The 22,684-nt window shown below is 49.7% G+C and overlaps 1 protein-coding gene across 7 annotated transcripts in view; it reads right to left on the bottom strand.

Annotated features, from left to right (window-relative positions):
* The window catches only part of TEP1 (telomerase associated protein 1), a 61,832-nt gene that overhangs the window by 16,795 nt on the left and 22,353 nt on the right, over positions 1 to 22,684 (bottom strand). For 6 of the 7 annotated variants that reach the window (XR_009545383.1, XM_060175404.1, XM_060175402.1 and 3 more), the window contains exons 17-43: positions 21,585 to 21,644; positions 19,552 to 19,710; positions 18,531 to 18,707; positions 16,977 to 17,097; positions 16,305 to 16,429; positions 15,681 to 15,794; positions 15,473 to 15,590; positions 15,158 to 15,352; positions 14,859 to 15,034; positions 14,604 to 14,760; positions 14,310 to 14,489; positions 13,619 to 13,711; positions 12,590 to 12,722; positions 12,336 to 12,486; positions 11,183 to 11,316; positions 11,000 to 11,088; positions 10,623 to 10,737; positions 7,300 to 7,540; positions 7,019 to 7,142; positions 4,984 to 5,108; positions 3,387 to 3,486; positions 3,086 to 3,241; positions 2,750 to 2,962; positions 2,346 to 2,499; positions 2,027 to 2,239; positions 1,277 to 1,437; positions 955 to 1,068 (exon numbers count right to left, since the gene is read on the bottom strand). Coding sequence is in view for 6 of the 7 variants with exons in the window: in XM_060175404.1 (XP_060031387.1) it covers positions 955 to 1,068; positions 1,277 to 1,437; positions 2,027 to 2,239; positions 2,346 to 2,499; positions 2,750 to 2,962; positions 3,086 to 3,241; positions 3,387 to 3,486; positions 4,984 to 5,108; positions 7,019 to 7,142; positions 7,300 to 7,540; positions 10,623 to 10,737; positions 11,000 to 11,088; positions 11,183 to 11,316; positions 12,336 to 12,486; positions 12,590 to 12,722; positions 13,619 to 13,711; positions 14,310 to 14,489; positions 14,604 to 14,760; positions 14,859 to 15,034; positions 15,158 to 15,352; positions 15,473 to 15,590; positions 15,681 to 15,794; positions 16,305 to 16,429; positions 16,977 to 17,097; positions 18,531 to 18,707; positions 19,552 to 19,710; positions 21,585 to 21,644 (3,898 nt within the window). In the remaining variant the exon portion in view is untranslated. The remainder of the gene's footprint in view (positions 1 to 954; positions 1,069 to 1,276; positions 1,438 to 2,026; positions 2,240 to 2,345; positions 2,500 to 2,749; positions 2,963 to 3,085; positions 3,242 to 3,386; positions 3,487 to 4,983; positions 5,109 to 7,018; positions 7,143 to 7,299; positions 7,541 to 10,622; positions 10,738 to 10,999; positions 11,089 to 11,182; positions 11,317 to 12,335; positions 12,487 to 12,589; positions 12,723 to 13,618; positions 13,712 to 14,309; positions 14,490 to 14,603; positions 14,761 to 14,858; positions 15,035 to 15,157; positions 15,353 to 15,472; positions 15,591 to 15,680; positions 15,795 to 16,304; positions 16,430 to 16,976; positions 17,098 to 18,530; positions 18,708 to 19,551; positions 19,711 to 21,584; positions 21,645 to 22,684) is intronic. The other variant, XM_060175403.1, reaches the window with a different exon arrangement.

Genomic DNA, 22,684 nt, shown 5'->3' with positions numbered 1-22,684 from the left:
TAGCATGGCAGCCTGGGAGGTGGCAGCATAGGTAAGGAGTTGGACTCAAAAGTTTGAGATCCTGAGTTCAACTCCTGGCATCATGAGGGCCAAAGTGTTCCTATGATGTTTTTGCCCTCTCTCTCTCTCTTTCCCCATCTCCTTCCCATTCTCTTGATTTCTCTCTCCCTCCCTTGCATCAATTAATAAGTAAAGGGACTGGGTGGTGGCATAACTGGTTGAGCACACATGTTATAGTGCACAAGGACCCAGGTTCGAGTCCCTGGTCCCCACCTGCAGGGGGAAAGCTTCATGAGCAATGAAGCAGGGCTGCAGGTGTCTCTCAGTCTCTCTCCCCCTCCCTTCTCAATTTATGGTTGTCTCTATCCAATAAATAAATAAATATAATAAAACATTTTTTAAAAAAATAAATAAATGTTTTTTTCTTCCTCCAGGGTTATCGCTGGGGTTTGGTGCAAGCATTACAAATCCACTCTCCCGGAAGCCATTTTTTTTCTATTTTATTGGAAAGGACAGAGTGAAATTGAGAGAGGAGATGGAGACAGAGTGAGAGAGAAAGATAGACTCCTGCAGCACTGCTTCACCACTTGTGAAGCTATCTCTCTACAGGTGGAGACCAGGGGCTTGAACCTGGGTCCTTGCACATGGTAATACATGCACTTAACCAGATGTACCACCACCTGGCCCCTTTGCTTGTTTTGTTTTCAAGTTCTTGTGTATGAGTTCTCTAGATTTCACATATGAGTAAAACCACCTTGTAACTGTCTTTCATCTCTACTTATTTTGCGAAGCATAATCACCTCCAGTTCCACTCATTCTTTCCCAAAGGACACAATATTGAACTATGATGATTTTCAATGGAGTCAGAAAAATGATAGGATGGGAGGTGGGGGTGCTTTCTTCCCCCAGGAGGAGCCATGCTGACATCGCCTTCACCCTCGGCCTTTCACTCACCAGCAGGTTGTCTTTGGTCCATGCACAGCCAGTGACCCAGTCACGGTGACAGGCAACAAAGGAGCAAGTCAGAACAGGGGCTCCGGGTGTCCTCACATCCCAGCAGAGGAGATTCTACATGGGCCCCAGGAGAGGAACGAGGTTGGAACACCAGGTCACTTCAGGCACAAAATCCCAAGGGGAGAGTAAAGAATGAGGACAGGAGACTGGACAAAGGAAAAAGGCAGAGGCAGGAATAGGAACGGGGGGGCTTAGAAATCAAGGAACCACAGGTTCTGGGAGGCTTGGACGGCACTGGGGAACTAGGAGGAGGAGAGCTCACCCGATCCCTGCCCCCAGTGGCCAGGCTGTCTCCATCAGCACTGAAGCTACAACAGCTCACGGACCCCTGGTGTCCCCTGACCTCAATGGCACAGGGAAAGTCGTCTGCCTTTTGTGGTTTCAATAACATCTGCCTCGGCCACAGCCGCACGGTGAAATCCTCTACATTGGAGACAGAGAAAGACTCCTTGGGAAAAGAGCCACAGTAACCATCGGGGCTAAGGGTGATATCTAGAGGCACAGTCCCAAGGGAGGAACAGTGAGTCACGGGCTATGGAGAGGCCCCAGAAAAAGGCCAGCCATCATGTGAGTACACAAAACAGAAATTCCAGCCACTCCCAGCTCCAGAGCTTTCTCTAAATGCCTGTTGCAGCCCTGCGTCCTCCTCAAGTGGCTACTTGGTGGCCACTTTGGCCAAGCCTCCCACCTAGAGAGGACTGAGCCACTGTGCACTGTTATCTCCACATCACTCTCTCCTCTTAATGGAAGTCTATCGTTTTTCAAAGCCAAGTCTCCACCTTGGCAGAAATTCAAAGGGTTACAAGATCCTAGAATAGGGATTAAAGAGAAGAAATAGAGCCTAGATTGATTTTTACAATATAAATACATATCAGAGCACTCTGAAAGTTATATGAAAAGAAACGTGTGTGTGTGTGTGTGTATGTATGTAAGTGTGTGTGTTCATGCAGGAAGTTATTAACATATCTACAAGGGGCACTAAGTCACAACTCTGCTCACTGCCCTACAGTACCTGAGGCAGAAGCCAAGAGCTTCTGGGAGGTGGCCAGCCCCAGGACAGGCTTCTGTGATGTGGACAGGAGCCAGAGAGACTGAAAGGCACAATCCTTGACCGCCCAGCCCTGCAGGGATCCATCTTCTGCACCGCTCACCAACACCTTAGGGCTCAGCCAGGCCAGGGATGGCACTGCCACAGGCAGTGCTTGACACTGAGCCCTCTGGGAATCTAGAAAATGAGACATTTGGAAAAGGGGCTGGGGGGGGGGAGGGTGTCCTTTTCCCAAAGGCTCAAATGCTTCCTCCCTCCCCCTCCTCCCTCCTCCCTCTGGTACCTGGAGAGCGTCTGTAGATTCTAATGCCATCTACACGGTACCCCACAGCCACTCGCTCACCATCTGGACTGAGAGCTACTGAGAGGGCAGGAGAGAGAGAAGGGGGACCAAGGGACCCCTCGGGCCGACCTAGAGATCCAGACCATACATGAACCTGAGGATGGAGACAAAAGAAAAAACTTAGAGACCCCACTTCCGCACCGAGTTCCAGCCCATTCCTGCTGAAGGCCTCCTTGTGGAGATGCCTCTTCTGAGGGTTCCTTCACACGGTCACCCTTCTCCCCATGGCACACACCAGCCAGGCTTCTCCAGTCTTTTCAACAAAGGTCCTGGGCTCACCCAGACACCCTCTGCCCTGTTCTCTCCCCACCTCATCATTCGATACTAGTCCTCAGAAACCAGACCTTGCCATCCTCGCCAGCTGTCAGTAACTGGTACCCAGCTCGCAGGTAAAATGCAGCAGTGACAAAGCCTCGGTGGGCAGGGAAGGTCGCCAGCTGCACCCCCTCTTGCCAGGCCCATAGCTCCACCATCCTGTTCAGCCGGCCCAAAGCTACAACACGCCCAGATGAGTTGAAGGCCAAGGTTCGGATAGAGGATCCGGGGCCCCCCAGTTCCTACGCAAGGAAGTAGAAATGGAAATGTCAGGACCGGCATGACCAAATGCAAATGAGACTCATTCCCCACCTTCAAGCCCTCCTGCCTGTTTTTCTCCCCTGGGCTACAAAGCACGGGCTCACCTTGCTGGCCTGGAGCCCGTCCACCTGGAAGAAGCTGAAGCTGCCAGCCCAGCTGCCTACGGCTATGACCTGTCCCTCGGGGTGGAAGGCAACACAGTTCAGGGGCTTGGGGCAGATGTGCTGGAATGCCAGCTGCCCACGGAGTGTGTCCCACAGCTGGAGAAGAGGAAGTAGAAGGTGGAGTCAGGGTGCTGCACACAAAGGCTTCTCACTTCCAGAGCTCCGGGGTCCACCTCATCCTCACAGAACGGACTCAGAACTTTGAGTCATTCTGGCCACCACAGCCCCCCAGAGTCATTACCTTTATGACTCCTCCCAGACACACAGTGGCCAGCAGACGGTGGTCAGGGCTCAGGCAGCAGCTGGTGATCTGGTACTGATGAGCCTGGGTCTGGAGCACCCTTTCCCAGACAGACGCAGTCAGGCCCCAGAGGCTCCCCACCCCAGTCCCGGGCTTTCTCCTTACTTCTCTCTCCACGGGCTTTTTCTTTCCTTCCTTCCTTTCTTTCTTTCTTTCTTTCTTTCTTTCTTTCTTTCTTTCTTTCTTTCTTCCTCTCTCTCTCTCTTTCTTTATTCCCTTTTGTTGCTCTTATTTTATTGTTGTAGTTATTATTGTTGTTGTTATTGGTATCATCCGTCGTTATTGGATAGGACAGAGAGAAATGGAGAGAGGAAGGGAAGACAGAAATGGGGAGAGAAAGATAAACACCTGCAGACCTGCTTCACCTCTTGTGAAGCGACTCCCCTGAAGGTGAGGAGCTGGGGCCTTGAACCGGGATCCTCATGCTGGTCCTTGCACTTGGCGCCGCCACATGCGCTTAACCCGTTGCATTACCGCCCGACTCCCGGGCTTTTTCTTCTCTTTAAAAAATATTTTTATGAAGTCGCTGACAGCGAGCGCTCTGACCGCATCGTCGGCAACGGTAGGATTTTCTGCCTTTAGCAGGCCAGTTAATAAGGGGTGACACCAAAAAGTTCCAGATGCCACCAGGATGCTGGCTAGGCTTCCCTGGATTGAAGACCCCACCAATGTGTCCTGGAGCTCAGCTTCCCCAGAGTCACACCCTACTAGGGAAAGAGAGAGGCAGACTGGGAGTATGGACCGACCAGTCAACGCCCATGTTCAGCGGGGAAGCAATTACAGAAGCCAGACCTTCTACCTTCTGCAACCCTCAACGACCCTGGGTCCATGCTCCCAGAGGGCTAGAGAATGGGAAAGCTATCATGGGAGGGGGTGGGTTATGGAGATTGGGTGGTGGGAATTGTGTGGAGTTGTACCCCTCCTACCTTATGCTTTTGTTCACTAATCCTTTCTTAAATAAAAAATTTTTAAAAAAATATTTTTATTTATATATTTATTGTGGGAAGACACACAGAAACTGAGAGGGGGAGGAATAGATAGAGAAGGAGGAGGGGAAGACACCTGCAATGCTGTTTCACTACTCAGGAAACCCGCCCTCCTCCCCGCAGCAAGTGGGGACCAAGGGCCTGAACTCAGGTCCTTGAACACTGTAATGTGTGTGCTCAACCAGGTGTACCATGGCTTGGCCCTCTCTTTTTATTATTTATTCATTAATGAGAAAGTGAGAGGAGAGAGAGAACCAGAGCATCACTCTGGCACATTTGATGCCAGGGATCATAAGCTGGGGCCTCCTGCTTAAGAGTATGCTTTATCCATGGTGCTACCTCCTGGGCTATCCTCACGTTTTGTTTCTTTCTTTCTTTGTCTGTTTTACCAGAGCACTGCTCATCTCTCTGGCTCATGGTGGTGCTGGGGATTGAACATGGGATCTCACAGCCTCAGGTATGAGAGTCTCTTTGCATAACCACTAAGCTATCTCCCCTGCTCTCCTAACGAAGAGGGTACTCACTCCTAGATATGGGAAAGGACTCCTTACCGGGAGCCATGCTGCACGTCCCAGAGCTCCAGGAGCCCGTCAAAGGCTGTGAGAAAGAGGGTGTTGTCCGCCAGGAATGAACAAGAAGAGATCCCGTCACAACCACTCACCAGAGACTTCTCCTCCTGTGAAAAACAGCAGGCAATGGACTCAGGACACTGCCCTCACCATCTCCTTCCTTTGCTCAGTTGATCCAAGCTCCACCCAAGCAGGAGGCCAAGGCAACAAGGGCTTCAGGTGCTGGTTCTCTACATCCATTTCAAAGTGTGACCATTTGGCCCCATGTCAGGAATACCTGTTAAAAGTGCAACGCCCATGTCCAGCAGAGAAGCAATTACAAAGGCCAGACCTCCCACTTTCTGCATCCCATAATGATCCTGGGTCCATACTCCCAGAGGGATAAAGAATAGGAAAGCTTCCAGTGGAGGGGATGGGATGCAGAACTCTGGTGGTGGGAACTGTATGGAATTGTACCCCTTCTTATCCAACAGACTTATCGTTCATAATTAAATCAATTTTAAAAAGTGCAAAATCGAGCAGGGGGTAGATAGCATAATGGTTATGCAAAGAGATTCTTATGCCTTAGGCACTGAAGTCCCAGGTTCAATCCCCTGCACCATCATAAGCCAGAGCTGATCAGTGCTCTGGTAAAAAATAATTAATTAATTAATTAATTAATTAAGTGCAAGTTTGGTGGCCCAGGAGGTGGTGCACCCAGTAAACTACATCCATTACCAGGCCTAGGGACCTGGGTTTAAGACCCCAGTCCTCCCCTATAGGGAAGTTTCACAAGCAGTGAAGCAATGTTACCAGCTTCAATTTCTCTCCCTTTCTCTCTCTTTCTTCTCTCTCTCTCTCTCTCTTTTTCTTCTCTCTCATTTCTGTCCTGGAAGCCCCAGTGAGGAGGACAAAAAAGTGCAAACTTTGGGCCCTACTCCAAACTTAAGTCAAGTTCAAGTTCAAGTGGGTTTTACTGGGGGGGTACTCACCTTTTTAAAAGATGTCACCCATAGACGAATATATATGAGGGTAGAGGAGGGAGTGTCTGTAGCTGTGGGACTCCCTTATTGGGCCTAATCATCTACTGTTGCCTCCTTTAAGTGCCCTCTAGAGACTTAAGCGCCCCCACAGGGGACAATCTCACCCTATGTCTCTGCTTCGTCAGGCTCCTCACCCAACTCAGTGCCTGCACTATGAATCCACTGCTCCCGGAGGCTATTTTCCCCCTTTTGTTGACCTTGTTGTTTATCGTTTTTGTTATTGCTGTTGTTGGATAGGATGGAGAGAAACTGAGAGAGGAGGAGAGAAATATAGACACCTGCAGACCTGCTTCACCACTTGTGAAGCGACCCCCCCCACACACAGGTGGGGAGCCAGAGACTTGAACCAGGATCCTTACGTCAGTCCTTTGGCTTCATGCCATGTGCGCTTAACCCACTGTGCTACCGCCTGACCCCTACATTTTTAAAATTATTACCTTTACTTATTTACAGGATAAGTCAGCTAGAAATTGAGAGGGAAGTGGGTGATAGGGAGAGAGAGAGAGACACCTGTAACACTGCTTCACCACTTGCAAAGCTTTTCCCCTGGCAGGTAAGGACTGGGCCCTTGAACCTGGGTCCTTGCACATCATAACATGTAGCAACCCGGGGAGGAGTTTTGTACTATCTTTCCTTCTCCCTCTTTCTGAAAGAAAACACAAACAGTGGATTCGAAGTGGCGAAGCCACAGTAATAACAAAAAACAATGGCAAGGGTCCAGGCGGTGGTGCATCAGGCTAAGTGCACACGTTACAGTGCGCAAGCACCATGGTCCCCACGCAAGGGGCGGGGAGGCTTCATCAGTAGTGGAGCAGGGCTGCTGGAAATCTCTCTGTCGCTCTCCCTCTCCACATCCCTCAATTCCTCTCTGTCTCTATCCAAAGTAAATTAGTAGTAGTAATGATGGTGGAGGGAGTAGCAGTAATTATAAATAAAGTCTCAGGGCAGCCATGAAGCTTTTCAGGAAGTAAACTCTGCTCCACTGAGTATCCTACCTGCCAAGTTCTCAGGTCCAACAGGTAAACCGTGCCATTGGCAGTGCCCACGGCTGCTCTTTGCCCACTGGGAGAGAATGCCACAGCTGTGGGAGAGGAGGAAACAGCCAGAGACAGGCTGGAGCTAGAGAGAGCAGGAGGAAAGGGAGAGTGTGAGAAGCTCTGCATTTCTGTGCCTGTGCCCCACTCTCCACGGGAATGCTGGTCTTTCCAGTTTCAGAAAGGGGTACGCTCTGTTTTCTGGAGGGTTAGCAGGACCCGGACAAAAGGGAGGGTCTGACCTTTGCTGACTCTTCATGGTCTGGGGCTTATTAAGCCATCGTAGCATGTGCTGGAGTCGCCACCGCTGGGAAAGCTGGGGGGCCTGGGCACAAAGCGGTGAGTCCAGGGGCTGGTTTGCTGCCTGCTGAGGGAGGAGTTGGGGCTGCTGGCTGAGGACAGCAGCTTGCTGTTTCAGGAAGGTGTGGAACACGGCAGTGTTGTCCTCTGAAAGCTTTTCCTCCTTTTCAGGGACTGAGGAAGCTGTGAAAGAGATGCAGAATGTCACTGGGGAGCCTGCCCAGACCCTCAGTGGACCCCCACTCCCCCAAAAAAACACAATCCTTCAGTGTTTCTCAGGGATTAAAGCTCTAAGTGTGGTCCTCTGCCCTCTCATTAGGAAAACCTCTCAAGGGGGAGCCAGATGGTGGCGCATCTGGTGGGATGCACATGCTAGAATGCACAAGGACTCATGTTCAAGCCCTGGCCCGCACGTGCAGTGGGGAAGCTTCATGAGCAGTGAAGCAGGGCTGCAGATGTCTTTCTCCGGGGGGTGGGTGGTGGTGCACCCAGTTAAGTGCACATAGTACAAAGCACAAGAAAAACCTCTTAAAAGTACAAAAGCTGTGGTCCGGGAGGTGGCGCAGTGGATAAAGCATCAGACTATCAAGCGTGAGGTCCTGCGTTCAATCCCCGGTAGCACATGTACCAGAGTGATGTCTAGTTCTTTCTCTCGCTCTCTCTCTCTCTTCTATCTTCCTCATTAACAAATAAATAAAATCTTTTTTAAAAACGTACAAAAGCCTGATGGGGGACACAGCACAAGCATAGTGGTCATGCAAATAGACTTCTAAGCCTAAGGTTTTGAAGTCCCAGGTTCAATACCCCACACCACCATAAGCCAGAGCTGAGCAGTGCTTTGGTTAAAAAAAAAAAAAAAATACAAAAGCTTCGGGTTGTACTTCAGACCTAGGGAACTCGAGTCTGGATGTCTACGGGTCTATAGTTTGAACAAGTTTCCCAGATACTTAAGAAAAAAATGTATCTCTATTTGTAAGCGGGAGAGTGAACCAGAGCACTACTCTAGCACACGCAGTGCTGGGGGTCAAGCCTGCGACCTATGTTTGCAAGTCTAGTACTTTGTTCACTGTGCCACCTCCAGTCTGCTCCCAAGGACTTTCGTGCCCACTAAATAAAGGTTAAAATTATTTTATCTACAACATTTAGCTAATGCTGTACAGGGTGTGGCACAGTGTCTACAGCTTTAGACTTAGAGGAATGAAGTCTGGAGTTTGATCTCTGGCATATACCAATGCTCTGATTCTTTCCTCCCTCTCCTCCTCCTCCTCCCTCTTTCCCTCTTTATCTCTCTGTCTCTCTCTCTATATATATACACACACACACACACACACACACATATACTGCTAGTAAATATATACATCTGGGTGGAGGTAGATAGCATAATAGTTATGCAAAAAGACTCTCAGGACTAAGGCACCAAAGTTCCAGGTTCAATCCCCTACACCACCATAAACCAGAGTTGAGAAGTGCTGTTAAATAAATAATAGTAATAGTATTAATAGATAAATACATTTTAAAAAGATATCTAGGGGAGCCAGGCGGTGGTGCAGTGGGTTAAGCATACGTGGTGTGAAGCAAAAGGACTGGAGTTGAGACCCCAGTTTGAGCCCTCGGCTCCCCACCTGTAGAGGGTTCACTTCACAGGCGGTGAAGCAGGTCTGCAGGTGTCTATCTTCGTCTCCCCCTCTCTGTCTTCCCCTCCTCTCTCCATTTCTCTCTGTCCTATCCAACAACAATGACAGCAATAACAACAACAATAAAAACAACAACAATGATGATAAACAACAAGGGCAACAAAAGGGGAAAAAGAATTTAAAAAAAAATTTTAAAAAAAGAAAACTGAGGGAGTCGGGCTGTAGCGCAGCAGGTTAAGCGCAGGTGGTGCAAAGCACAAGGACCGGCATAAGGATCCTGGTTCGAACCCCGGCTCCCCACCTGCAGGGGAGTCGCTTCACAGGCGGTGAAGCAGGTCTGCAGGTGTCTTTCTCTCCTCCTCTCTGTCTTCACCTCCTCTCTCCATTTCTCTCTGTCCTATCCAACAACAACAACAACAATAATAACTACAACAATAAAACAACAAGGGCAACAAAAGGGAATAAATAAATAAAATAAATATTAAAAAAAATTAAAAAAAAAGAAAACTGAATAAAAAGATATCAGGTAAGATATGCACTTTCTCCCTACCCCCCAGTGAAGTGATCAAAAGTATAAAAAGTATGCGGAAATAAAATTGGAAATAAAAATGAAAGCACATTCCTGAAAGACTGGTACTAAGTAGATGAGCTCTAAAAGGGAAGAAACACCAGAGATGTCCTTCTGGAATCACTTCCTGAGGCGCTTAGCATTTTAAACTTGGAACAGGAATGTAATTGTACTTTCCATGACTCTCCCTACAGCAACACACCCAGAAGCCCTTATCTCTGAGAAGAAGCCTCTCAGTGACACAGCTCCAAACGTGCTCTCGATCGCACCCTGTCATTTCACGAACATCTCATAAAAACTGCAGCAAAGGTGGGCGTGAGGAATAACATCATTGCAAGACTGGCCAGCTCCTCATGGGGCGTGAGCGCTTCCACACTACGATCATCCTCTCTGGCATTATGCTATTCCGCTGCAGAATACTGTGCCCCAGTATGGTTCCGTAGCCCCCATGTCCACTTGGTCGATTCCAAATTACATTCCTCCATGAGGATAATTTCTGGAACCATCCGTTCCACCCCGGTTCCATGGCTGCCAGTTCTTAGCAACATCGCCCTGCCAGATATTCGATGGGATGCGGCATCATCTAAGTTTATTTCCCATGTCTACGCTCGACCGGACCTGCCAATATACGCGGATATCTTCGCCCACCCTGTTCAACGCTTGACGTCTCGTCACCCAATCTGGTCCCCTACGCCTACACTGAACTTCTCTGTTCCAGTCTCTTGGAAACAGAGTTGGCAGTCAGCTGAGGTAAAGAACAAACCCCTCATCACAGACCCCTGCAAGCGTCAACCTGGCTTTGACCTAGCACGTTATGATTGGGCCCTCCTCAATTGCTATCGAACAGGCCATGGCCGGTGCGCCGCTATGTTCCATTGCTGGGGAGCCAGAGACGACCCGAACTGCCCCTGCGGCTCCAGACAGACTATGACCCACATAGTCAACAACTGCCACCTCTCCAGATTCAAAGGAGGTCTCGAAACTTTACATCAGGCTCAACCTGACGCTGTTGACTGGCTACGGAAGAAGGGCAAATGCTAGAAGAAGAAGTGACACATCTCACCATAGAGGGTGTGGGCCTCCAAGAGCCTGGAGAGCAGACCAAGTTCTAGATGTGCAGCCACCACGTGAAGATTGGTAAGGAACTTTGCGAGAAGGCCAAGGTTCCCGATCTGGAGCTGGGAAGGTTGAAGTGGATTTGTCAGGAAGTGAGAAGACTGGCAAGGAAGAACATTCCAGTCTTTGCAGCCAGCCAATAACTTGAGAGTTGGGACAGAGTAGTTCAAGGAGGCAGAGAGGAGGTCTGAAAGGACAGACGTAAGGGGGCTTGGGAGGGGTCAGGACAGTGGGGATGGTGGTGGGGATTAAGTCAGAAGAAGGTTCTGGAATTGCCAAAGTAGTTGCTTGGGATAAGGTGGCCTAAGGGGTGTGGGGACTGACCAGGTGGTAAGGCAGGTCTCCCAGAGCCTCAGGAGGGCAGCTTCGGAAGGTTCCCGAACCATCGGGGTCACAAGTCTTCCAAAGCTGAGCTGTGGGGGGTGGGTCACAGTGATCGACATTGAGATGGCTCAGCCCTGAAGCATCGCCAGAGATCAGAATATCCCTCCAGAGTCACCCAGTCACCTGCAAGGAGCACATGGGCCGTGCTCTCCAGTCCTGGCTTCTTCCTGTATCGACATTTAGTGGCTGTCCTCAGGGGCCCATCAGGGAGGCAGAGTCGGGCACCAGGGCGCTCCAGCGGGCCTTCCCCCAGCAAACTGTCCTCGGTGCAGGGGGAGAAATTAGATAAGAGAGGGAGAGACCTGGCAGTGAGCCTCCAGGTACAGCTGGAGTATATGTGTGTTCTACTATAACCTCAAAGAGTGAGAATCTGAGTGACAGCTCTTCAGGGGGGTACACTTCAAGGATGTTGTGACCCCCAACAGGAGTTTGGGACTATTAGCATACGAATGATGTCAGCCTGAGGGCGGGTGGACACACAGAGAAGGGAAAGTATAAAAGCACAGACTTGGAGCAGCTTTGACTGCTGCTTCTCCTGGTCGGAAGCATCTTGGCGGAGATGCTCCAGGTATCCGCCATGGCTACTTCTCCTGGGAACTGAACACGTGTGACTCTGCTAGCCGGTAAACCTTTAAGACCCCTCTACAGCCATGAGCAACCTTTACCTCAGCTGATAACTGTTCATCTTATGGGACTAAACTTTTGATAACTATACTCAGACTTTATGGATCTAGCGTACTCTTAACCCCTGATGTTAATTGCTTATTTTGCCTTTTACCAGGTTCACCCAAATAAAACCTTGTATAGTTTAAACCCACTCCCAGCGCCCCGCTGTGAATCCTTTTATGCGCCGCAGCTCCCCAAGCCCTCTTCTAGTTAAAGTTACAAGGGTGAGTCAGGCAGTAGCGCAGCCCATTAAGCGCAGATGGCACCAAGCGCAAGGACCAGCGTAAGGATCCCAGTTCGAGTCCCCGACTCCCCAGCTGCAAGGGAGTCACTTCACAAGTGGTGAAGCAGGTCTGCAGGTGTCTATCTTTCTCTCCCCATTTCTGTCTTCCCCTCATCTCTCCATTTCTCTCTGTCCTATCCAACAACAATATCAATAATAACTACAGCAATAAAACAACAAGGGCAACAAAAAGGGAAAATAAATAAATATGTATTAATTTTTTTTTTTAAAGTTACAACAAGGGAGGGAAGAAGAGAAAGTCACATGGGCTTCTGGCTCAGAGATAGGAAGGCACAGTGAGTCTGGGAGGTTGGGTGGGAGTGGTACCTGCGTAGGCTCTGGACAAGGTAGGCAAACGGGCCCATGGGGTAGGGGTCCCCGCTGTTAACAGCATTCATGGCTTCTTCCCAGCTCTCGGTCCCCCTGGGAACTATCCGCCAAGCACTCAGCACTCCATGCAGCAGTTCCACAGTCAGACCTGAAAACCCAAGCTCTTGGCACTTGTCCCTCCTCAAACTGCTCCCTTGGGCCCTCACTGGACCCTGAATTCACAGCCTCCCAAGCCCCGCCTCAGCACTGACCACTCCGTGTGACGTCTAGAGTGACCAAGGCTTGTGGCAGGACATGGGGGCCATGCTCTTGCTCCAGAGTATCCAGAATGTGCTGCAGCAGCAGGGGAATGGAGGCGGGCAGGGCCCGCAGCTTCTCAGACACCTGGTGGACACAGGCACAGAGGCATCTGAGCAGGGTAGGGGAGTGGGAATGCAGCTTTACATGAGGAAAAAACGAACTTAAAAAAAAAAAAAAGAAGCAGGGCCAGGTGGTGGTGCACCTAGTTGAGTACTGACGTTACAATGTGCCAGGACCGGGTTCGAGCGCCCAGTCCCCACCTGCAGGTGGAATGCTTTGCAAGTGGTGAAGCAGTGCTGCAGGTGTCTCTCTGTCTCTCCCTCTCTATCAACCCCCTCCATTTTAGTCTCTGGCTGTCTCTATCCAATAAATAAAATAAAGATAATTTTTATGCATGTACAAACTATTGTATTTACTGTTGAATGTAAAACATTAATTCCCCAATAAAGAAGTAAAAAAAAAAAAAAAACAAGGGCAAGGGCAACAAAAAGGAAATAAATAAATAAATATTAGATCATCAAAAAAAAAGATAATTTTTTTAAAATAGCAGCAGAACGGGCCCTGGAGGTAGCACACATAGTACAAAGCCCAACGACCCATGGAATGATCCCAGTTTGAGCCCCAGCTCCCCACCTGCAGGGGGATCACTTCGCAAACACTGAAGCAGGTCTGTGAGTGTCTTTCTCTCTCCCTCTCTGTCTTCCTGTTCTTTCTCAATTTTTCTCTGTCCTATCCAATAAAATGGGGGAAAAAAGCCACCAGGAGCAGTGGATTCATAGTGCTGGCACTGAGCCCCAGCAATAAATAACCCTGGAGACACACACACACACACACACTGGAAGCAGAAGCAGGAAGGAGGGATGTAGGGTTGAAAAGAAGGAAGAATGGCGTCTGAGTTGATGAGAGAGCTCAGGATGATGCAGTGTGGGAGGGGGAGATGGGAAGTGGAATTAGGGCCCAAACAAGGACAAGAGACCAACCTGCTCATAGACTGTGAAAAGCCTCAGGTGATCGGTGACCAAGCGCAGATAGAGGGGCAGGGCAGACCCCCGCTTCACCAGGAGCAGCCGCATCTGATTGGGACCCAGAGGACTCAGGAGGGCACCAGGAAGCCTGCCCACATCTAGCCCTTAGCATCCTGCCCTCTGCCGTCAGAAGCACCACACCACGCCTACCACAAGGTAGTTCCTCCTCCAGCAGCCCTCAATAGGGGAGGTGGATGCAGAGATCAGTTCAGGACATAGCCCTCCCTCCCCTGCACTGCTCTGCCCAGCCAACCCTCTCTGGAGAAAGGCCCACAGCTCCACCTGTCCCACTGAATTACCACAGCTCTACTTCTCCTCCCTGGAACTGCCCCTAGAGAAGTCAGTTACCAGTGAGGAAAGGCATATAGAAACACAGTTAAATTTTTTTTTTTATTCTTTTGACAAGAACACTGCTCAGCTCGGACTTAAAATATTAGGAATTGAACCTGGGAACTTCAAGCCTCAAACATTAAAAGCTGTAGTATAAACTGCTGTGCTGTCTCCCCAGCCCCAACAGTACTCAGATAACAATGTCCCCAGGGCAGAGTTCCTCACGAGAGCAGGCCTATGGAGGGCACCCACACTCCTGGTCCTCACAGCTCCCAGGCTTAGCCCAGTTGCCCAGCCATCCAGGTCTACAGCTCACCTGGTTGTTAAAAGCTGACTCCTCCAGTCGCTTCCCATAGAGAGCCAGCTCCTCTCTCACCAGCTGAACCCGGGCAGAGGGCTCCAGGGGTCCCAAAGCCACCACCTGGGCACTGTAGCTCTGCTCAAGAGTCTCCCCCAGACTCGAGTCACTAGACACGCTCAGCACCAGGTGTGCCCACTGTGACATTTGGGCCAAAGGGTGAGGAAGTAGAAGCAAAAGGAAGAATTCAATGTCAGGGGAGACCCTTCTCCTCCCAACCATGCCCCAGCCTCACCTCCTCCTCATACTCACCCGAGGAAGGGTCTTGGGGATCCAGTCTGAGATCAGCTGCCCGTGCTGGTTCACCAACCTGTCTACCCCATCCACAATCAGCACCAGGGTCTGGCCAGTTCGCAGCACCTGGGAGAACTGGGGCAGCAGCCTCTGTTGCAGCTCCCATATGAGGCCCCTGTGCGTGGCCAGGAAGGAGCAGGGTCAGTGGGAGGGGGACGTGCAGAGGTGGCTTCCCAGGGCATCGACAGGACTGAGCCAGTGGGGGATACACACCGGTAGGTGCTGGGGAGACTGCTTGATTCTTGCAGTTGGCTATGGAGATAGGCACAGAGGCGTCTGAGCAGGGTGAGAGCAAGACACTGGTCAGGGCGGGCCCCTGAAAAGTGGAAGAAAACTAAGGGGGCTCTCTTGGTCCCCTTGAGATCCTGTAAGGCTGACACAAGAGATGCCTGTGTGGAGAACAGAAAACACGGTCACCATTTGCACACACAAGGTTCCTGGGGCCCACCTCCTGAGTCCTCTTGATCCACACTGTTTTCCCTCCTTCCCATCTAGGCCTCTGGGACTCCTACCAGGAAGGCTGTCTTGCCCTGTCCCGCCTGCCCGGTCACCAGGCTCAGCTTCCCTTGGCTCAGTGTCAGTCTCTGCACTGTGTCATGAAGGAGGCGCCGTCGTGCAGAACTTGGTGGATTCTGCAGCTGCTGAAAGGTCGCCTGGACCATGTCGTCATCTGGGATAGACGGAGGCTGCTCCAGCTGGGCCCCAGGCTGAGGGCACAGAGGACAACAACTATCTACGTCAGAGCCTCCACTATCACTTCCCAGCCAGGACCACCCAGACCACCCTATTTCCTCTTCACTCAGCTGGCGACCACCACTCCTACTGACCTGCAGGTAAAGCTTCTGAATCATAGTCCACACATCCTGCAGAACCAACTGCCCAAACTCTTCCAGCCCCCCAACATAGGGCCGGCCAGCCGCCACACCCCCCCACTCACAGGGGTACCTGTTGGGCAAAGGGAAAATGAGCAGTCAGAGCAGGCCTGGGTGTCCCCTACCTCCACATGGGTCACGCTCTCACCTCCTCTCTTCTTACCTGCGACAGACAGTTTCCTTCTGTTGCCTCAGGTAACTCTTCAGTTCTGAGATACGGTGGGCAGCTTCTTCAGACTCAGAAACAAAGTCAGATTTCCAGGCAGCCGGCACAGAGCTGAACACCAAAGACACCCAGGTGGGCTGTACTTAGGCCCCACCCTCATTGCACCCACCAACTACCAGCCCTACATCTGAGTCCTGAAGAGTCCCAGGGTGGAGACCTCCTGGCTTCAGATGCAGGTTACCTAAGCTGTTTCTTTTCTTTCTTTCTTTTTTTTTATAATTTTTAAATTTATTTTCCCTTTTTTATTGTTGTAGTGTTGTTGTTGTTATTGATGTCGTTGTTAGATAGGACAGAGAGAAATGGAGAGAGGAGGGGAAGATAGAGAGGGAGAGAGAAAGACAGACACCTGCAGACCTGTTTCACCGATTGTAAAGAAACTCCCTCACGCCGGTCCTTGCGCTTCTCACCATATGCGCTTAGCCCACTGTGCTGCTGCCCGACTCCCTTAAGCCCTGTTTCTATCTTCTAACTCCCTCCTCATGTTCTCTGTGTGTTAGAGAGAGAAAACATGAGTCTGGCTGGCCTCCTATGAAGACAGAGGCCTGACGGCAGCAGCTATACCTGAAGAAGCTGGAATCCCGAAAGTACACCAGGGCCTGGGCAGAGGGCTGCTGGCAGAGGCCCCGGTTCAAGAACTGCATCACCTCCATCTCAGTCACAGAGCGACCGGAAGGGTAGTCCTGGGTCTGCATGGAGAGGACAGAGATGAGGCTAGTTCAGTCCTTGAGATAGAACTAACAGTACTTGAGACCCACCAAGACCTGGACTTCTCTATCTCAATGATGTTTCTCCCTCCCTCTGGACACAACCCAAGAAAACAGAGACAACAGCTAATGTTGACTGAATCTTTGCCATGTGCTAAACATCTGAAAAGCCAAGTTGCTATTCCTCATAACAACACTACCATGGAGGTGTCACTGCTTCTCTTCAATAGTACATGGGGAAATTGAGACTAGGTAGGAAATACTTCCCACAAAGCCCCACGCTTACAGCATGAAGATCTGAACCTAGGTCTAGCAAAAACCTTAACAGACCTCCCCTCTTCCTGCTCACATTCTCTAGTACTTCTCAGAGGAATTCCCTCACCTGGGATTTGATTTTTTCCTCCCATTCTCTGCCTGTGCTTCACTTCAAGTCTCACGGCCCCAAGGTTCCTGACACTGTGGCTTCTCCCACAGCTCTGTCCAGTCTCTTTCCCCATCCCAGACACAAGCTCCAGTTTGTCTGCCTTACCCAGCGGAAGTGAGGGTGGTCAGGAAGGCTGTAGCTGGGAGGGACGTAGCCATAGCGGGAGCCCAGCATGGCCACGAACAGCTGTGAATTCTCCACCTCCCCGAGGCACACTTCCAGTTGTCTGCAGACATGGTTATAAGGCATGGAGTCAGGAATATAGGTGCAAGGAAGGACCAGGGAGATAACACAGTGCTTTATGCAGCAGACTTTCATGCTAGAGGCTTTAAGATCCCAGGTTCAGTTCCTGAACCCACCATAACCCAGAGCTGAACAGTGCTTTGGTCAGAAGAATAACACATATAATTTATTTATATTTAAACAATAAGGTCTGGGGAGACAGTATAATGATTATGCAAATGACTTTCATGCCTGAGGCTCTGAGGTCAAAGGTTCAATCCTTAGCACCACCATAAGCCAGAGCTGAATAGTGCTTTGGGATAGATAGATAGATAGATAGATGGTAGATAGATAGATAAATAGATAGATAGATAGGGAGGGAGAAAGAAGCGAGGGAGGGAGGGAGAGAAAGAAAGAAAGAGAATGACTGACTCAAGGATCCCGGTTCGAGCCCCCGGCTCCCCACCTACAGGGGAGTCGCTTCACGGGCGGTGAAGCAGGTCTGCAGGTGTCTATCTTTCTCTCCTCCTCTGTCTTCCCCTCCTCTCTCCATTTCTCTCTGTCTTATCTAACAATGACAACATCAATAACTACAACAACAATAAAAAACAAGGGCAACAAAAGGGAAAATAAATAAATATTTTTTAAAAAAGAAAAGGAAAAAAGAAAGAGAGGACCAGGCAGTGGCATACAGAGATAAACACATAGTATGAAGCTTAAGAACGTGTGCCAGGATCCTGGTTTGAGCCCCCAACTCCTCATCTGCTGGGGGGGGGTCACTTCACAAGTGGTGAAGAAGGTCTGCAGATGTCTGTCTTTCTCTTTCCCTGTCTTCCCCTCATCTCTCAATTTCTTTATATTCTCTCAAAAAAAAAAAATTGAAAAAATGGCCACAGGAGCAGTGGATTCATAGTGCAGGCACCAAGCCCAAGTGATAACCCTGGAGGCAAAAGAAAGGAGAGAGAGGGGAGTCGGGCGGTGGAGCAGTGGGTTAAGCTCACGTGGCACAAAGCGCAGGGACCAGCGTAAGGATCCGCGTTCTAGCTCCCGGCTCCCCACCTGCAGGGGAGTCGCTTCACAGGCGGTGAAGCAGGTCTGCAGGCGTCTATCTTTCTCTCCCCTCTCTCTCTGTCTTCCCCTCCTCTCTCCATTTCTCTCTGTCCTATCCAACAACACAGCAACGTCAACAATGGCAATAATAACCGCAACGAGGCTGCAACAACTAGGGCAACAAAAAGGGGGGAAAATGGCCTCCAGGAGCGGTGGATTCATGGTGCAGGCACCGAGCCCAGCAATAACCCTGGAGGAAAAAAAAAGAGAGAGAGAGAGAATGGAAGAGGGGGAGGGAGAGAGAGAGAAAGGGAGGAAGGAAGAAAGAAAGGAGAAAAAGACCATACACACACATGCACACACACACACACAAATTGGCCCCCAAACCTGTTCCTTCTGGTCTCTTCCTCAGTGACACCCCAGCGCAAGTCAATGGCGTGGAGGCTGATGCGGTGAGGGGCTGCCCGAGCCTGCAGAGCTGGCAGCACAGACCTCAGCAGCAGGTCCCGCTCTCCGTGCATGTCCCGGAAAGTGGAGGAAATGAAGAGCCGGAGGCTGCGCCATCTGGGGATGAGCAAGACGTTGGGCTGAGTCCAGGGGGTCAACCCCAGAACCCATCCACAGGTGCTGCTATGATCACCCTGCAGTGCTGAGCCGGAGGCATCGCGGACAGACAGCCCAGGAGTGTGCAGAGGCCGCCAGAGAGTAACCTTCCTGCAGCCTCAGTGTGGAAATCAAAGCCCATAACTCCCCCTTCTTTCCAGTCAATAACTATATACTTACTATCGGTCTGTGGAGTGCTCATGTCAACACTGTGAGATAAGTCATCACTGTCTCCATTTTACTGATCAAGAAACTGTAGTTATAAGAAATTAAACAACCGGGGGCAGGAGACAGCTCATGGCATAGAACATACATGTTATCAATGCATGAACATCCAGGCTCAAGAGCCTGGTCATCACCTCAGAGTGCCTGCACAGGGGGAGCTCCACGGGCACTGGAACTGTGCTATGGAGTCTCCTTACCTCTCTGTCTCTTTCTCCTTCTCTGCCTCTTACCCTCTATTTTAAAAAAAGAAATCAAGCAGCTAGCTCAAGCTTCAAGTTATTGTTAGGTAGAGCTATCCTCTCAAAGGAGGGTGACAAAGCCAGAACTGGGGTTCCTAGGCCCTCTGCTAGCATGTTCACCAAGCCTACTGCCCACTCCACAGTCCAATCCCTTTTCCTCAGGAGAAAAAAGAGCGTGTTCACCATCTGACAATCTCCCGTATTAGAGTAACCCTTGCCTGATGTAGGGAAATCTCTACACCAAGGAACAGAAAACAAACAGCTAGAATTTAAATTACCTGAGATTCTCCTGGTCTTGACAGCCCCTCCCAACTCACAAAGGCAAAGGAACACAGACTGACCCAGGCTGGGAGATGGAAGCCAAGGGACTTGGTGTAGTGTCTCCGAGTGGTGGGAGAGAAGAGACCTCCGTCTTCCCTGGGGGGGGTGGAATCTTGAATATTCTGTCCATTTGGCCCACGTGTTCTAGAAGACGGGAGGCCCCACGCTCTGCGATGAACCTGGCACAGGTAATGACAAAGCAAATCAGTGAGAAGGCTAAGGGTGTGGAGAAAGATGTATTTATATTTGGTATGCACACATAAATACATTTAGCATGGGATTTCCCAAGAAGTGAAAAGGGCAGAGAGAAAGAATGGAAGTGATATGACAGCTACTGAGGGCTGGGGTGATAGCATAACGGTTATGCAAAGGACTTTCATGCCTGAGGCTCCAGCGTCCTGAGTCCAGTTCCCAGCACCACCATAAGCCAGAGCTGAGCAGTGTTCTGGTCTCTCCCTCTCCCTGTATCTTTCTCTCTGTGTATCTGTTTCATTAAAAATAAATAAAGCGGGGGGGGGGGGGAGTTGGGCTGTAACGCAGTGGGTTAAGCGCAGGTGGTGCAAAGTACAAGAACCAGAGTAAGGATTCCAGCTCGAGCCCCCGGCTCCCCACCTGCAGGGGAATCACTTCACAGGCGGTGAAGCAGGTCTGCAGGTGTCTATCTTTCTCTCCCCCTTTCTGTCTTTCCCTCCTCTCTCCATTTCTCTCTGTCCTATCCAACAACAACAACACCAATAATAATTGCTACAACAATAAAACAAGGGCAACAAAAGGGAATAAATTAATAAATAAATAAAGGGTAGATTTTTCAGCTTTACTGTGGGGGGGAGAGGGGGGAGGGACACAAACCTTTGCTGGCAAGAATGGCGTTAACAGACACAGACACTCCTATTAAACTATAGTCTCACAAATCACTTAATAAATGAATGAATGAATAAACAGAATATTAAAGATAACTATTGCATATTGACTTACAAGCTAATGGGGCACTCTCCCACACCCCTATGTCTATTTGCTACTAGATGCCAAACAAAAAGAATGGCTAGACCAAGAAGGATTCAGAGGACCTAGTGGGGGTTGTATTGTTATATGGGAAACTGGGGAATGTTATGCATGTACAAACTATTGTACTTACTGTTGAATGTAAAACATTAATTCCCCAATAAAAAAAAAGAGAAAAATTAAAAAAAAAAAGAGTGGCTAGAGCTGAAGCAGTCATCCAGAACCATGAGACGGGGTGAGCATATGTAAGGAAGGTATTGCGGTACGAGATAGAAGGCTAGTGGGAGTTGGGCGGTAGCACAGCGGGTTAAGCGCACGTGGCAAAGCGCGAGGACAGCGGCAAGGATCCCGGTTCAAGCCCCCGGCTCCCCACTTGCAGGGGAGTCGCTTCACAGGTGGTGAAGCAGGTCTGCAGGTGTCTGTCTTTCTCTCCCCCCTCTGTCTTCCCCTCCTCTCTCCATTTCTCTCTGTCCTATCCAACAATGACTACAACAATAACAACAACAAGGGCAACAAAAGGGAATAAATAAATATTAAAAAGCAAAAAAGAAAAGAAAAAAAAGATAGAAGGCTAGTATGTCCCCGGAGCACAGGGCTACTGCAGTGCTTAGACAGCAGCAAATAAGAAACAAGCCTTTGGCCTGGGAGACAACGTGATGGCTGTGCAGAGAGCCCAGGTTCAGTCCCTGGCACCACCACAAGCCAGAGCTGAGCAGTGCTCTAGTCAAGAAGGAAAAAAGAAAGCCCCTGCCTCCACCTGCCAGGGAGGAAGGAGGAACTTCAAGAGTAGAGCAGTGCTACTACAGTTGTCTCTCTTTCTCTTTGTCTTTCCGTCTCTTCTCCTCTATTAAAATGGCTACTAGGACTGGTGGAGTCATACAGGGATCAAATCCCAGCCTTAACCCTCATGGCAAAAGTGGAAAAAAGTAAAAAAAAACGAAAAAAATTCTACCTCGCTTAGCAACAGAAGCAAGTGGAGTAGCAGCCGCAGACAATCTCTGAAAGACACTGCCAGACACCTCAGCCCTTTTTGTGTCAATCCTGTACTTACTTCAATATTCCATCTGTACAGCCTGTGAGTGTCACATCATTGGAATTCAAAGATGGTGGTCTGAAAAGGAAGAAGCAGACACAAACTGTTAGGAACAATGCTGAGGGGTGGGGGGTAGGGCGGCAGGTAGGGGGAACACCTGGTCAAGTTCACCTTACAATGTGCAAGGACCCAGGTTCAAGCCCCTGGTCCCCACCTGCAGGAGGGACTCTTCGAGAGTGGTGAAGCAGGGCTGCAGGTGGCCCTCTTTCTATCTATCTCTTTATCTCTCTCTCCCCCTCTTAATTCCCCTCTATCTCTATCCAATAAAAAACAAATACACTCTTTTTTTAAACTTTTTTTTGAAATTTTATTTTTTAATCTTTATTTGATAGAGACAGCCAGAAATCAAGAGAGAAAGGGGTGAGAGAGAGAGCGAGAGAGAGAGGCAGAGAGACACCTGCAACACTGCTTCATCACTTGCAAAGTTTTCCCCCTGTGGGTGGGGACTAGGGGCTTGAACCTAAGTCCTTGTGCACTATATGTACTGTGTGTGCTCAACAAAGTGCGCCACCACCCAGTCCCAACAAATACTCTCTTAAAAAAGAGAGAGAGAAAGAAATAGAGAAAGATGGAAAGGAAGGAAGGAAGGAAGGAAGAGAGGAAGGAAGGAAGGAAGGAAGGAAGGAAGGAAGGAAGGAAGGAAGAAAGAAAGAAAGAAAGAAAGAAAGAAAGAAAGAAAGAAAGAAAGAAAGAAGTCAAACAAGCCAGGAACACAGAGGTACTTCCCCAGACCCCTAGAATGGAAACCCTACCTCTGCAGTTTTAACAGTGTTATGCCCTAGGCTGGAGCGACAGTGAACCCTCACAAAGCCAGACTGAACACTTCCAGAGAAGGCTCTAACATTTTAAATATTACTTATGTTAAAATAAAATAAAAGAAGGGGCATAGAAGAAAAGTACCCAGTGAATGAGAAAAACTTGAATGCTGGGAGGGTAGAGGAGAAATGGAACACTAAATTCCGGCACTGGGCCAGGATTCTAAGAATCGTTGTGGACTAGGAGGTGGTAGAGAGAGAGGCTGGAGTACTCGGCTCACAAGTATGATGTTCCATTAACAA

Source organism: Erinaceus europaeus, chromosome 16, assembly GCF_950295315.1.
Source record: "Erinaceus europaeus chromosome 16, mEriEur2.1, whole genome shotgun sequence".
NCBI classification, from domain to species: domain Eukaryota; kingdom Metazoa; phylum Chordata; class Mammalia; order Eulipotyphla; family Erinaceidae; genus Erinaceus; species Erinaceus europaeus.
Note: the sequence above shows the minus strand (reverse complement) of the source record. Positions and strands in the feature narration are given on the sequence as shown.